This window comes from Podospora pseudocomata (genome assembly GCF_035222375.1).
Source record: "Podospora pseudocomata strain CBS 415.72m chromosome 1 map unlocalized CBS415.72m_1, whole genome shotgun sequence".
NCBI classification, from domain to species: Eukaryota; Fungi; Ascomycota; class Sordariomycetes; order Sordariales; family Podosporaceae; genus Podospora; species Podospora pseudocomata.
In genome coordinates, this window is record NW_026946363.1 from 3,291,416 (window position 1) to 3,304,846 (window position 13,431).

The following is a 13,431-nucleotide window of genomic DNA, read 5'->3' on the forward strand; positions in this document are numbered from 1 at the left end:
ATGTCAGACGGGTATGTATGTATGTATGTAGAGAGAGGTTTTGGTGGGTGTTGGTGGCGGGTTATTAGGTGGAAGAGAGAGAGAAAAAGTGTGTGTGGGATACAGAATAGGGAGGGGGGTTTATTGGTGTAACGTTGGTCAAGATCTAGTCAGCTCATCAGGTGTTTTCGAAATACGATCGGTAGGTGTGTATATGTACTTTGGCGGCTGTTGTTTTACCTGCCTGACTTGGATGGGTAGGTGGACTGGTGACAGGAGTAGTATGGACTGGGCTGTGTAGTGCGCGGTCAAGATCTGCTGTTGAGGTAGGTGGGTGTTTGTGTAAGGCTGGCAGCAGCAGCCCTTTTGCAGAGTTTATGATAGAGTATGGTTGCAATGGGGGTTGGCTTACGGGGGTCTGGTCCGGTGGGAGGGGGACTGGCTGTGTGTGTGTGTGTTGCTCGGCTGTTCCGTTCAGGTTGGATCAGTCAGCTATTATTGTGTGTATTTGTGGTGTGCGAGTGAGTGTATGTGTCTGATATATCGATTTCTGATTGAGCGAGAGACGCGAGATTTGGATAAGCCATGTCCTGCTTTCTTGAATGTTAAGCGAATCCGAGACAGGCCGGCGGTAACATGAGATAGGTTAAGGGAAATGGACGTCGAGGTTCACAATCGAAGCCGGGATGGAAAAGAGGGTGGCCGCGGTTCCCGCACCGGTGAAGAATTCGTCATGTTATGGGCATCCGGGAGTGTGAAATATGACCAGTCAGACTTCTCGGGATTCGTGGAGGAGACGATGGGAGTTTACACACACCGACCGGAAAGGGGGATGGGTGCATGACCAGGCTCGATTGGGGTGAGCAGTGTGCGGTGCCGAATCTTGAATCAGGAAGTTGGCGCATGAAGAGAGATGGGGACGGGAGGCAAAATCTGAAGACTGGGGGAAAGGGGAACGATGCAAAGAAGCATGCACGACGACGAGTTTGGGAGATGCGAGGCGACGGATTCTGTCAGGAAACAACTTGAGATGGATGAGGGGATAGGAGCACGCCCCCCTCGGGTCCTTGGAGATGAGGCATGATGAGCTCGAGCGTGCACCCCGCATGCAGCTCTTTCGTTGCCCAAACCCAGATGGGAGAGAGCTGGGTCTTGCGGGCGAACCAGATCCCATATCCCGACTCGAGGGTGGCTGGCGACATGGCCCAGCACGGGAGGATGATGCAGCGAACCGAGGGGGGACACCTATGTATGGAGTAATTCTTGTTCCTGTTTCTTGTTTTCTTTTTGCGGCTGGTTTGAGAGAAGAACAGGTAGGCAGAGTTGCATGTTTACCTGACTGAGAAGCATGAGGTAGTAGCGTGACAGGCTGCAGGGCTAAAACAATAGAAGTGTTTCCTTTGTCTGTTCTGAATGTGTCAAGAGCTGCTCAATATCCCCCAAAACGCACAACCCGGTCCCCGCAGAGCGGCCACTCAGTGCGCATCCCGCTCTCTCCCGCCCCGCCCCATCCTTCCCACCCCTCACCCCACCCCACCCCACCCCACTGGTTGTGTGTTGTTTTAACGGCAACCCAACTGGCCAGGGGAGACAGGGCCCCGGCACCTGCAACCTGAACCTGAACCTGAACCTCACTCAACTCAGTTCGCTCACAACTCACACGCGGCACCTCACTTACAACGAACCACCTCACATTTTGGTGGGAAACGCCCCCAGACAGCCGAGGACGCCATCGACGACTTGATCGATGCACACATGCAGCTGCCACACACGTCCCAGGGTTCCAATCGAAGCCAGCAGAAGCACTCAACGCCCCCCACCTCGGTGAGCGTGAATCTTGAGGCTAGGGTCCTGGGTCTGCCGCTGGACCCGCCCATCCTCCCAGTTGGCCGAAAAAGCAACAAGACACTTGCAGCAGCAAATGTGAGAAAAGTGAGAAAGTGAGATCAGAAAAGACAAAGAAACGACACGGCAGAAGCAAAGGCAGCTGCTGGCGTCTGTCCGATGCACCCCAGGTGACCACGCCTTGCTCCCAACCCTCAAAACCCAAGACGACGCGCCATCCACTCTGGCAGCCATGCGGCCTCGAAAATCCATTTTGGGCACTGCTTCCTCACCTACCCAACCCCGCAGGCTTGGGAGTCTCATCAACCAGACCTTTGTCTCTCTTGCCCAGTCCACCGAGCCTTTCCAGGCCACTATTGCTTTTCCATCAACCAGTCACTATACCTCTCGCCCAGAGTTGACCACCACATACGCCCCTGACGAGGCAGACGACGAGGGAGAGGACTCGTCCTATGACTTGGAGGAGGAAGACGACGGGGACGGAATCTATCTTGATGAGGAAGACGACGACGAAGACGACAACAACGGGGACCACAGCTCGGACAACTACCTGGACGAGAACCTATGTTATAACGACCCATATAACTTTCCTGTTCATAACCACCCACCACAGCCTTCAGACGTCCCACCCCATCCCGACCTGTATCTGTCCGAAGAGAGTGACTTCTCGGATGGTGCTGGAACCCCGTTGGTGAATCACTATTCAGACGTCTTGAACCTGCTCTCTCACGACATGGATATTGAAAGCGCGAGCGACACCGACGCTGGGATCGAGTATTCGAGCCATGAAGAAGATGACGGGCTGGACAACAGCCCGCCTGGTTCCATCAGCGGTCCCGAGCCGTCACTCCAGAGTGGGGATGATGTCTTTTATGACGGCCAGCCACCAGTAGAAACAACGATGGTTGATTATATGAGTGCGGCTTCATTCCATTCAATACCTCCACCAGCTCCCAACCCACCCATGATGCACCATGCGATGACAACTTGGTTCGAGGGTGACCACCCTGTTGCTCTCTCGAATCCCAACTCAGGGACCTTGAGGCCCAGCAATTACGGCCTGGCTGATTTTTTGCACAACTGGACACGACAGAGCAACATGCTGCAAGGCTTGGTCCGCGGGCGAGCTCCATGGCCAGACAAAATCAAAGAATTTGTCTCCGCCGAGCCGACATGTGTCAAGCGCGATGATCTTCAGGGCGATATTTGCGACTTTCAGGGTGTCGACTGGGACGATATGGGGGTGCTGAGAAAAGAAGCACGGGAACGCCGGCTGCTCACTTACAACAACTATGTTAACATACCAGGCTCAGACAAGTGGACTGTGAGTACCCCATTTCCGCCGCTTCGTATTGATGATGAACTCCAAACTTACCTGGTGACCACAGCCCGATCTGCTTGATGTTATGCTCCCACAAAGGGAAAGCTTCTTTCGGTTCCGCCGGATGAATATCAGGCGTAATGTGAACTTGGCCCACTTTCAGCTTCGCTATCTGTTAGGAAGCACTTCGCGTTCACGGGTCTTTTATCCTAGCATCAACTCCATACAGCAACTAAATCCCATCTCGGGCGAAGCCCGCCCGATTGTGAAACTGAGCGACACCGCCGGATCACAGATATCGACCCTCATCGCCGACCATGGCGTCCTGGTGGCGGGTAGCTTTACTGGAGAGTATACCCTCCGCCATCTCGATTCGAATGAGCCCGAGAGCAAGGCCTGCCACACCGGAACTATCACCACCCATCTCAGTGGTATCACGAACCATGTCCAGGTCCACCAGGCGCGGTCATCCTCGTCGCCGTTGGCAGCTTTCGCCTCAAATGACATGGTGTTTCGGACGCTGGACATCGCCACTGAGACTTGGCTCTCTTGCGAGAACTTTGATTTCCCGTTGAACTGCACAGCGCTGTCACCAGACAAGCGGTTGCGTGTCATGGTGGGCGACACGCTAAACGTGACCATCACAGCGGCTGAATCAACACTTCCAGACGGCAAACCAGAGGTCCTCCGTGAACTTTCGGGCCACCACGATTTCGGCTTCGCCTGTGACTGGGCGGACGACGGCTGGACCATCGCCACGGCGTTCCAAGACAAGTCTGTCAAAATATGGGATGCCAGGTACTTGACCGACAGCTCAGGCGCCTCGGTTCCCCTCTGTACGATTCGAATGCAGATGGCCGGGGCGAGAAACTTGAGATTCTCGCCAGTGGGAAGCGGCAAGAGAGTCCTCGTGGCGGCCGAGGAAGCCGACTTTATCAACATCATCGATGCCCAGACGTTCCGCTCCAAGCAGACGTTGGATGTGTTTAGCGAAATCGGCGGTGTAACTTTTGCAAACGGCGGTCAAGATTTAATGGTCTTGTGCTGTGACCGTGATCGTGGAGGGTTGCTGCAACTGGAACGGTGTGGGCTTGGAGACGAGTCAGTCTTCCAGACGGAGGACGACAATGGTAAGCCAGTCCGTCTTGGAGAGCACCCTCTCCGGCATCACAGAGGCGGTAGCTATGACTGGCCCGAGTCCATGTTCACAGAAGACAGAAGAAGGAAAGGGAGCTCGACGAAGAGGTACAGGAAGGCGGCGGCGCAGTTCGATATCGAACCGTTCTGATTATAATATTGGCCCTGCCTTTGTTGGTTTAGAGACGGACTCATTTTGCATGATTCAACTGGGCGACTGAAGGAAATAGCTTTTGGTGGAATGATACCTTGGACATTGACGGACGGTTGGCTGAGGACCTCGGCATTTTCACATATACCTTTTTGGGGGGGGTTTCTTTTTGGATGTTATTCTTCTTCCTGTTTGTTATTGATGGGAAGAAATGAGGGGGTATGACGCAACGAAGTCCCATGTCGATGCTGTCTGAGCGTTCGGGGATCATTGAGCATGTGAGTGTTAAGCGGAAATCATCGATGGTTTTGGACGTGTAACGATAACAAGCCACCGTATCATGTGAGAAGGCGGTTGGGGACTGAGGAAGCTGTGAGGAGTGAAGGCTAAGGCATAACATACTATACTATGCATCTGTACTTTCCACTTTTATTTTTCTATTTTCCCACCGTTTCATCTTCTGTTGGCTTCACCATTCATCGGGCAATACCCCGTTTCTCTTTACTCAGTCTCACTCACACCTTTCTTCGGATACGCGTAAAGAGCAATACATATCAAGCGGCTGGTTCGCCGAGCAGTGTAACAGAGCAACTCATGGGGTTCATCAGACATGAGAAAAAGTGATAGGATACGATGTACAAGTCTGTGGTCTTGTTCATATGCAAATGCCCCCTATAGCAAGATTACAAAGAGATATCTCTCAGACGAGAATGGAAAAGAAACCCCACGACCACCACTGACCGAACCCTCTCCTCATGAAATCAACAACGGCAATAAACTAATAGGAAAAAAACATGCTATATATGATTTCAACCAACCCCCTCCCAAATTCAAACGCCGCGCTCGTGATAATCTATACCCGAATGCCCATTTTTGTCCCTTTCGAAACGAAACAACAACCCCTATTATCACCCCCTTGATACTATACCAACTGCTGCTGTTTTTACACATACCTCAACTTCTTGGTCACCACCGCCGCCACCAACGACCCCAAAGCCCCCAAAAACATCGTCACGGCAATCGCGTTCGGCCCCGTCGGATCGGCCGTCTCGCTAGGGTGCGCCTCGTGCGCCAGCTCGGGGCTCTTCCCCGGCTCCAGCATCGCAAACACCATCCCGCTCATCAGCGTGCTAAGAAACTGGGGGATCGTGACATAAATGTTTAAGATACCGAAATAAACCCCGCTCAGGCCGCCAGATGAAGAACTACTCTCCTCGTCCGGCTTGCCCATCTCCAGCACCGAGACGTCCCGCATCTCAATATTTCTTGCTGTGGGGTCTGGCTGTCCGCTGAGTTTATTCACTTCGATTCCGAGAAAGGTCGTCGGCGCCCACCCGGCCACGCTCCAGGGGATGCCGCAGAGGGCGACGATCGCCGTGGCGAAGCGGAACGAGGTCGCGAACGGGGTGATAAACATTGCGCAGGCGAACATGATGTTCCCCGCGATCCAGGCGGTCAAGAGGTCGGGTTTGTACTTGTTGAAGGTGTTGATCAGGGGGGCGATGCTAGCCGGGGGCCGGTGGGTGAAGCTCTTGTCTTCGGGGGCTTGGATCAGCGCCGGCAGGACCCAGGCGCTGATGAAGGAGACGGTCGAGTACACCGTCAGGGCTGTGCTGCCGATGCGGCCCATGTCGCCGAGGGCGTCGTCAGAGTTGCGGGCGTCGGCCGAAACGTCGTAGCGGAAGTACGTCTCGCCTACCCAGGTGCTGCTGTAGACGATGAAGGGGAACCAGCCGATCCAGGACCAGAAGACGGCGTTGCAGATGGCTTGGATGCGCGGTGGGAGGGTGAGGACTGTGGAACAGATCTGGCGGACGACTTTGAAGCGCACGTCGGTTTGGCGGGGGTCGTGGCGGACCGAGAGGAGGATTCGTTCGGTGACTGCCCAGCATGTTATGAAGGCGGTGGCGAGCATGCCCAGCGCGGCGATGACGGTGAGCTGTTTGAACTGGGTGTCTCCGAGTGTTGGTCCGAAGATACCGACCAGGTCGATTGCGCCCATGGCATAACCAATAATATGGCCAAGGGAACCCATTCGACTTGCTAAACAACGTTTTGTGTTAGTATCTGGGTGAGTTTTGCGCTTGGTGATGTTCAGGCTTACCCCAGGCAGCACCGGTTTGCTGTTTGGATATTGGGAGTGTGTCTACCACTAAACTCCTGCCGCAAGACATGACGGCATTAATGGAGAAATCAACCGAGTACAACGAAAGGACCGCAAGCACAATGGTCATCAGTTGTGCAGTGTCCTTGTCACTAATGAAGAAATCCACAATCTCCTTGGTGAAGCCCAACGCAAGTAAACTGCCGGACACGATGAAAGACCCTATAACGATGATGGGCCGCCGCCTCCCCCATTTCGACGTCGATTCATCAGCTACAACACCGATAATGGGCTGAACTATCAGCCCCGATAATGGCCCCGCGACCCAAACCAGAGATGTCTGCCCCTTTGATAGTCCGAGTGAGAGGAGGTATGGGGTACAATCTGTGCAAGAAGGCTGTCAGTACACCATTGAATGAAAACTTATATGGGTATATCTTACAAGTCATTTCCACTCCCCATGTGAAGCTATATGTAAACCGTTGGTCAGCAATTCAACTCTCCCCCAGAGGTGGATAGACCATCTACTAACGTGATGCCAATGGATACGCATGTCAATAAGAACATGCGCATCGTCTCGGTGCTCCCCTTCACGCTCGGTTTCCCACTCCATGTCGACATGTTCGGGTCGGATTTCACGACGTAATGGAGTGTAGTCCCCTATCCCAGCGCCCCACGTTGGCAGCCACAAACGGTCGGCGGCGTTGTGGAATCGTCGCGCCGGCGTGCGCTATCCCTGCGCTCGTCGCCTGGCAAGAATTGGATGCGATTAACGAATATGCTGTTCGAGAAAGGCGTCCTGTGTTAGCATTCTTTGTCCGCTTAACCTAAGACCTCGGGGGTTCGGTCGTGTTTGCGCCGAAGCAACGAGGCGGTGTCTATCTTCCCGAGACCACGATAGGATTATCTCTCACCATCTAGCATCAATCAAGCCTCGCAAATTTGCGCGAGCTTGAAAGAAAAGGGCTCGGTATCTATTCGCACTCGGATCAAGGTCGCACAATGTGTCTCGTTTCGGGCTGGCACAGTTGCAATTCGCGGGCAATGGCTCCGTGGGTTGGTGGATGGTCAACTTTCGCGGCGCATACGGTAAGAATTAGAGCAATAGCGAGCGTGAGTGGGCAAGAAGAATTATGTCTGAGACAAGAGCAAAGAGAGAAAATAAGACTTGGAGCCCAGATGTGTCGTTATCTTTTTGCTGTTGCTCTCTCCAGTTGGATCGCATCCACGCCGTGCGCCAAGAAGGGCAGAGCTGTGTAACACTGGCCCTTGACTAAGACAAACCACCCAAAATAGGGGGGAGGTGACGTACCAGAGCCCGAGCGGACAGGGGTCTTATAGGGCAGCTCTTGGCTATCATTTCAATCCTCATCTTATCGCATCTTGAACTTAGGTAAACTTACATAAGAAATGCGACAGTGAAGAACATGGTGAATCTAGAACGACCGCTAGCGCATGTTGGACGATATGCAGAGATCTGGCTTCAACTATTGCTCTGCTCGCTACTACTATTATATTTGTATGAAGTAGCTGTCGTGAGACGTTACTAGCCAACAGAGACTTGACCTGCGACCAGATGACATTGCGCCAACTCCTAGCCTTCTACTCAGCTGTGATAGTCCACAACGGCGGAAACTCAATTCTTACACAGATATAAGATGTTGACATATCGTTGCCTACCAGTACCAAACGCTTTCCCAATGTGAAACCCCAAAGCCGATGCCGTGGTGGATGCTCTGCGGTGGATGCCGCCCCCCACGGGAGGGTCGGGTTCAGGGCTGGCACCGAGCTACCCCACCATTCCTGACGAGGGGCACCAGTAACGGCGCTCCGATTCAGGAACGTGGATTTGGGTGGTGGGAGGAGAAAAATCAGGCCGGTGACTCGACCAAGAGATATGGGGACTCGTTGCGGATCCAAACATGCCGCACTAGAACATAGAAGTACAGAACAGCCCAATCAGTACATCCCAGTCCATCTCTCTATTCCTAGGTGTGTGTGTCAGTGTTGCGCGTTTTGCGCGTTCCCCGTCCTAGTCATTCTGGCTTCTCGATATTTTACCCCGCCATCACCACTGTCCCTGTCGTGTGTCTAGACCCCCTTCCCCAATCTTCTGCAGCACCCTTCTCCATACATGAGAACCTCATTGACTGACCCATACTCAAAAGTGAACGTCTTCTCCTGCAGTCTGCCGCTGTACACCCCGCGCAATCCCACATTGAAGTTACCCTGACCCCCCCCAGGCCGGCCGTTACCCTCTCTTCCTGTTTGGTAAACCACCCTACCCTTCCCTCTCCAGCGCATATTAGGAGCCACGTCCCCAGTCAGTATGGATTTGGTAAACAGGTTGGTTTTTCCTTCCCCTCCATCCCCTCTGCTTTATGCTGTCCTGTCTGGTTTGGTTTGCGCCAGTTTCTTCCCCATATATATCATGCCTCCACCAGAGCTGATCAGTCTTAACAGCCTAGAAGGCCGTCTGCTCTTCGCAGTTCCTAAGAGTACGCGCCTCCCTTCTCCCCTCCTCTAACCTCCCACCCATATTGACACCTCCGAAAAGAGGGTCGTCTCCTCCAAGCAGCCCTCAACCTCCTCGAAGGCGCCGACATCCAGTTCAAGCGCGAGAACCGCCTCGACATCGCCCTCGTCAAGAACCTCCCCATCGCCCTCGTCTTCCTCCCCGCGGCCGACATCCCCACCTTCGTCGGCGAGGGCCGCGTCGACCTCGGCATCACGGGCTATGACCAGGTCCAGGAGCACGACGCCGGCGTCCGCGCCATCGCGCGCGCCCGCCGCATGAGCAACGAGTGGTCCCCCAAGGACGAGAAGCCCCGGGGCTGCGACACCATCCTCGACCTCGGGTTCGGCTCCTGCAAGCTCCAGATACAGGTCCCGGCCAAGGGGGAGTACCAGACGGGCAAGGACCTGATCGGGAAGAACATCGGCACCAGCTTTGTCCACCTCGCGTCCGAGTACTTTGCCAGGTTGGAGCTCGAGCAGGAGGGCATCAAGGTCGACAGCACGGCCAGCTACGCCGGGAGGAAACTCAGGACGAAGATTATTGAGTTGAGCGGGAGTGTCGAGGCGGCGTGCGCGTTGGGTGTGGCGGATGGTATTGTTGATCTTGTCGGTATGCTTCTTTTCTCTCCCATGTTTATTCTTCCCCTTACTAACCCCCCTCAAAAGAATCCGGCGAAACAATGAAAGCCGCCGGTCTCAAAGCCATCGAAACCGTGGTCGAAACCTCGGCCATCCTCATCAAGTCAAAGGCCCCCTCCAACCCAGCCATGGTCGATCTCATCGCCGCCCGCATCAACGGCGTCATCACGGCCCAAAAGTACGTCCTCTGCCAGTACAACGTCCCCCGCGCCCAGCTCGTCGACGCGACAAAGGTCACCCCCGGCAAGCGCGCCCCCACCGTCACCTCCCTCGAGGAGGACGGCTGGGTCGCCGTCAGCGCTATGGTCGAGAAGAAGCGGATCGCGCCTGTTATGGACGACCTCACCAAGGTTGGCGCGACGGATATTCTTGTTTTGGACATTCACAACACCCGTGGGAGCTGAGTATGACGATGGAGGCAGAAAAAGGACTGTCAGAAAAGGGGTCGGGGTTTGGGATACATAAAAAATTGATACCTGTAAGAGTTTTTCTGATCTTGGTTGAGATCTTTGCAATGTTGGGTGTAGAAACTCTTCGGATTTTGTGAAGGCTATCTACCTATACATGTATGGGTCTTCTGATACCCCCGACTAGCGACCGTTTGGCAGTCTCGTAGAGAGTCCGTTACCCTGAATAAAGTCACGACTTGGATAGAGAAAAAGGAATGATACGCGGTATGGAACGCAATTACAAACACATACAATTTCAGTCTTGCGAAATCCTCAGGTCCAGTTGCCGAAAGAGAGAATGAGGGATATATCAAGGAAAATAACACGACCCCCTCACAAACGCCATTGTTTCTCCCCCATAAAAGACCAAAAAGACCACACACCAAGGAAAATCAGAACCATTTCTTCCTCATCCATCAAGATCCCCACTACCTCGATAAGCAGCAGATCTTTCTGTCTTTCCTATCTTAACTCGCCAGAGTCCTAACTCGGAATAAGGCCCCCCAAAACAAAAAGGAACATTAACAGTTTGTGGCAAAATAAATACAAATGAAAAAATATACGGGAGAAAGAAGAATAGAAAAGAAAGATCAGTAGATCGGCCTTCCCGGTCCCTCCTCCCACTTCCTGTGCGGCACAACCTCTTGCTCATCCTCATCCTTTACGCCAGGACCCCACGACACTCTCATGCTTTTTCTTCCCGACCTCCTCGCCGAACCCTCACCGTTGGCGATCCTGCTTGGCCCAATCCACTCCCAGGCACGACCGACTTCACCATTGTGACTCTCCCTCTGCCCGGTGCGAACATTGGCGTTTTGCTCAACCAGAGCACGAACCCGAGTCCACAGGCGCTCCCGGTCAGCCAGGCTGTGCATCGAACGAAGCAGATCGTCCCTAAGGTTTGGCAAGAAAAGGAAGGCGTCCTCCTTCTCATCCTCAAAAGCGAGTTCCTTCTGATTGGCGAGGCGATCAAGGACAACGTCAACCAGGGCCGGCACCCGCGCTGCCAGAGCGCGGTTCTTCTGGAAGCGGCGACGCCCATAAAGAATCGACAGTAGCGACATGATTAGTCCACCAATAGAGAGTCGATGTCTTGCCAGTCCGAGCTTCGCCGACCGCTGGATGGCGCACGTGAGCGGAAGGCCAGCGAGAGAGGTGGACGATAGACTGGTGGTAGGAAAGCCTCCGGCACTTCCGGTTCTACAGGTCCAACCACGGGTCTGGTTAGTCAAGATGTGTCAGATACCAAGAAATATGTAACACGACAGCCGCAGAACAAGAGGGACTCCATGCTGGTTGTACAGGGGCCGGGCAAAACTTACACATTTTCATCGCTGTGGACTTCCACTTCACCCCGAGACTTGACCTCTCCAATCGCGGCAACCCAAAGGTCGTCAAACTCATCAGCGGCCATTCTCTTGTTCCGCTTTTGGCTAAGAATTTGTTTAAGCTCCGCTTCGTCGATCGACGGGCTGTCCAATGGCTGCCCCTCTGGCTCGAGAGGTTCACCGCACTCGTACTTGGCCCTTCGATCCCGCAGCTCCTCGACAGCCTTGTCTGCAACAGCCTGAACACGGCGAACCTTCTCTCCATCTGGCTCACAAGTGGGGGGCAGTGGGATGACTCCGCCGAGGGAAAGCGGGTGAGGCTTCAGGAGAAAGTCGGGCTCACAGCGAGCAGTGAAGTCCTCGTAGCAGTAGGCGTGTGGAGGGCAAGGCTCGCATTGGGGTTCAATATAGGTGAAGACCCACTCAGGAACCTGAATATCCTCGATATCGAAACGGGAGGCAACCTCTGACGCCCACTCTGGGATCCGAATAGTCGACGGAATAAGTTCGGTAGGCTCCCGGCCCAAGCCACAGTATCCCACCGCAACCTTCTCTTGCCTGTACCAAGCAGCATAGGCGACAAGGAGTGTCGTAAATAGAACCCAGAATGGTGTTGACAAGCTCGACTTCTTCTTGGGATGAGGCGGCTGCCGAGCAAGAGCGAGCTGAGGATTGGCAGCCTCCTCCTGCATGAGAGCCAACTGTTCATCAGGAGTGAACTCCTCCCCAGCTTCCATCTCTGGTGTCTGAGCCCTGTAGTTGGCAGCAGGGATCTCAAACGTTCGGCTGATTGTAGATGTTGCGGGAGTGCCCCCAAACACGGGGCCGTCCGTCTGACGGCGAGATGTCGAAGGCGTGACGAATTGCTGTCTCCTCACAGAGTCAAACCCTGACGTCTTGCGACGATGCGAGGGCGTCTTGATCGCTGTTGCGGGAGTGTTCGCCCCACTCTGGAACGGGTTATCACTGCTGAACACGCTCTCCGTCTCTGGCGTACGCTTGAAAAAGTTATCGCGCTGATCCGGCTCTGCCTTGGGTGTCTTGAAAGGAGTTTCGCGGGTAATGGTCCGAGGTGGCTCAGGCCCGGCGGCAGTCTCGGCGTCGGAAAACGATGGTGGTTGCGCGCTGACGGAGCGCGATGTCCTCTTCCGAGGGCTGCTGGCCCGGTTTCGCGCAGGCGTCACCACAGGAAGGTGCTCTGGGTCTTCCGACTCGCGCTTGATCCTCGTAGGCTTCCTTGGCGACCTTGACCGACGCGACACCGAGGCCGGAGGTGGTGGCAGATCCTCGTAGTCGTTGCCGAAATCAGTGCTGCTCGTGTGTTCGGAATCAGCGTCGACAATACCGCGGCTCATCCGCTTGACACGAGCGCGCGCAGCAAGAATCTTCTTGGACTGCGGAAGCACCTGATCGACAAAGAGCTCGATCAGGTCTGACTTCTTTGCGGTCGATGGATATTGAACATTATAAGTAACCAGAATTGACCGCAGTCGCGGCACCGTCAACGACTTTGGATCGAAGTCCGGCTGCAGGTAGTCGACACTCTCACTGTCGGACATGGCGGCGGTCGTCTCGTAGGGCGGTGTGGTTGTAGATGGCGGTAATAGCAAATTCAAATTTAAAAGAAGGGTTGGGAAAGGGAAAGGCGAAGAAGTTGCGACCTGAGGGAGAAGCTTATCGGCGGGTGCCTTGAGCTGCCTGCGCTTTGTCAGTTGCCGGAGAGCTGCTGCGACAGGTTGGTATGATTCTGTCAATGACAATGCATGCGGCCGATATACAGGCAGGACCTGGAGTCGCGGAGCAAGCGAAGAGTTCCAGGAAACTGAGACACGAGGTGCTTCCCTTCTCTGGACAGATATGAATGAAACGAAGCGGGGGATAGAGAGAAAAAAAGTTCACAGCTCCTGTTGATGTTGCGAAGTGGGCTCGACGCATCAGTACACAAAATACAAGGATGACGA

At 54.2% G+C, this 13,431-nt stretch overlaps 4 protein-coding genes across 4 annotated transcripts; 2 read left to right on the plus strand and 2 right to left on the minus strand.

Annotated features, from left to right (window-relative positions):
- Nucleotides 1–315: 315 nt before the first annotated feature.
- QC762_112350 (uncharacterized protein) lies at nt 316–5,016 on the plus strand. The gene is made up of 2 exons (XM_062885653.1): nt 316–3,148; nt 3,213–5,016. The coding sequence occupies exons 1-2, from the start codon at nt 2,057–2,059 to the stop codon at nt 4,431–4,433; spliced, it is 2,313 nt and encodes a 770-aa protein (XP_062748638.1). The 5' UTR covers nt 316–2,056; the 3' UTR covers nt 4,434–5,016.
- A 24-nt stretch (nt 5,017–5,040) lies between these two features.
- On the minus strand, nt 5,041–7,950 carry QC762_112360 (uncharacterized protein). The gene is made up of 5 exons (XM_062885654.1): nt 7,452–7,950; nt 7,070–7,318; nt 6,980–7,005; nt 6,538–6,921; nt 5,041–6,476 (listed from the first exon to the last, which is right to left on the minus strand). The coding sequence occupies exons 2-5, from the start codon at nt 7,156–7,158 to the stop codon at nt 5,377–5,379; spliced, it is 1,599 nt and encodes a 532-aa protein (XP_062748639.1). The 5' UTR covers nt 7,159–7,318; nt 7,452–7,950; the 3' UTR covers nt 5,041–5,376.
- Nucleotides 7,951–8,078: 128 nt separating this feature from the next.
- On the plus strand, nt 8,079–10,097 carry HIS1 (ATP phosphoribosyltransferase (ATP-PRTase) (ATP-PRT); the record flags this gene model as incomplete). The annotated part of the gene is given in 5 exon segments (XM_062885655.1): nt 8,079–8,239; nt 8,252–8,529; nt 8,706–9,035; nt 9,095–9,664; nt 9,721–10,097. The coding sequence occupies 3 exon segments, from the start codon at nt 8,867–8,869 to the stop codon at nt 10,095–10,097; spliced, it is 1,116 nt and encodes a 371-aa protein (XP_062748640.1). The 5' UTR covers nt 8,079–8,239; nt 8,252–8,529; nt 8,706–8,866.
- A 65-nt stretch (nt 10,098–10,162) lies between these two features.
- Nucleotides 10,163–13,427, minus strand: SRC1 (inner nuclear membrane protein enriched at telomere/subtelomere region). The gene is made up of 2 exons (XM_062885656.1): nt 11,465–13,427; nt 10,163–11,342 (listed from the first exon to the last, which is right to left on the minus strand). The coding sequence occupies exons 1-2, from the start codon at nt 13,027–13,029 to the stop codon at nt 10,733–10,735; spliced, it is 2,175 nt and encodes a 724-aa protein (XP_062748641.1). The 5' UTR covers nt 13,030–13,427; the 3' UTR covers nt 10,163–10,732.
- Nucleotides 13,428–13,431: the final 4 nt, after the last annotated feature.

Excerpts from the sequence above, each read along its gene's own strand:
- QC762_112350 (XM_062885653.1), top strand. The coding sequence starts at position 2,057 with ATGCGGCCTCGAAAATCCATTTTGGGCACTGCTTCCTCACCTACCCAA. Across the intron at positions 3,149-3,212 it reads CAGGCTCAGACAAGTGGACT|CCCGATCTGCTTGATGTTAT; the intron begins GTGAGTACCCCA and ends TGGTGACCACAG.
- QC762_112360 (XM_062885654.1), bottom strand. The coding sequence starts at position 7,158 with ATGTCGACATGGAGTGGGAAACCGAGCGTGAAGGGGAGCACCGAGACG. Across the intron at positions 6,922-6,979 it reads ATGGGGAGTGGAAATGACTT|ATTGTACCCCATACCTCCTC; the intron begins GTAAGATATACC and ends CTTCTTGCACAG. Across the intron at positions 6,477-6,537 it reads GCAAACCGGTGCTGCCTGGG|CAAGTCGAATGGGTTCCCTT; the intron begins GTAAGCCTGAAC and ends AACGTTGTTTAG.
- SRC1 (XM_062885656.1), bottom strand. The coding sequence starts at position 13,029 with ATGTCCGACAGTGAGAGTGTCGACTACCTGCAGCCGGACTTCGATCCA. Across the intron at positions 11,343-11,464 it reads GTCCACAGCGATGAAAATGT|AACCGGAAGTGCCGGAGGCT; the intron begins GTAAGTTTTGCC and ends TTGGACCTGTAG.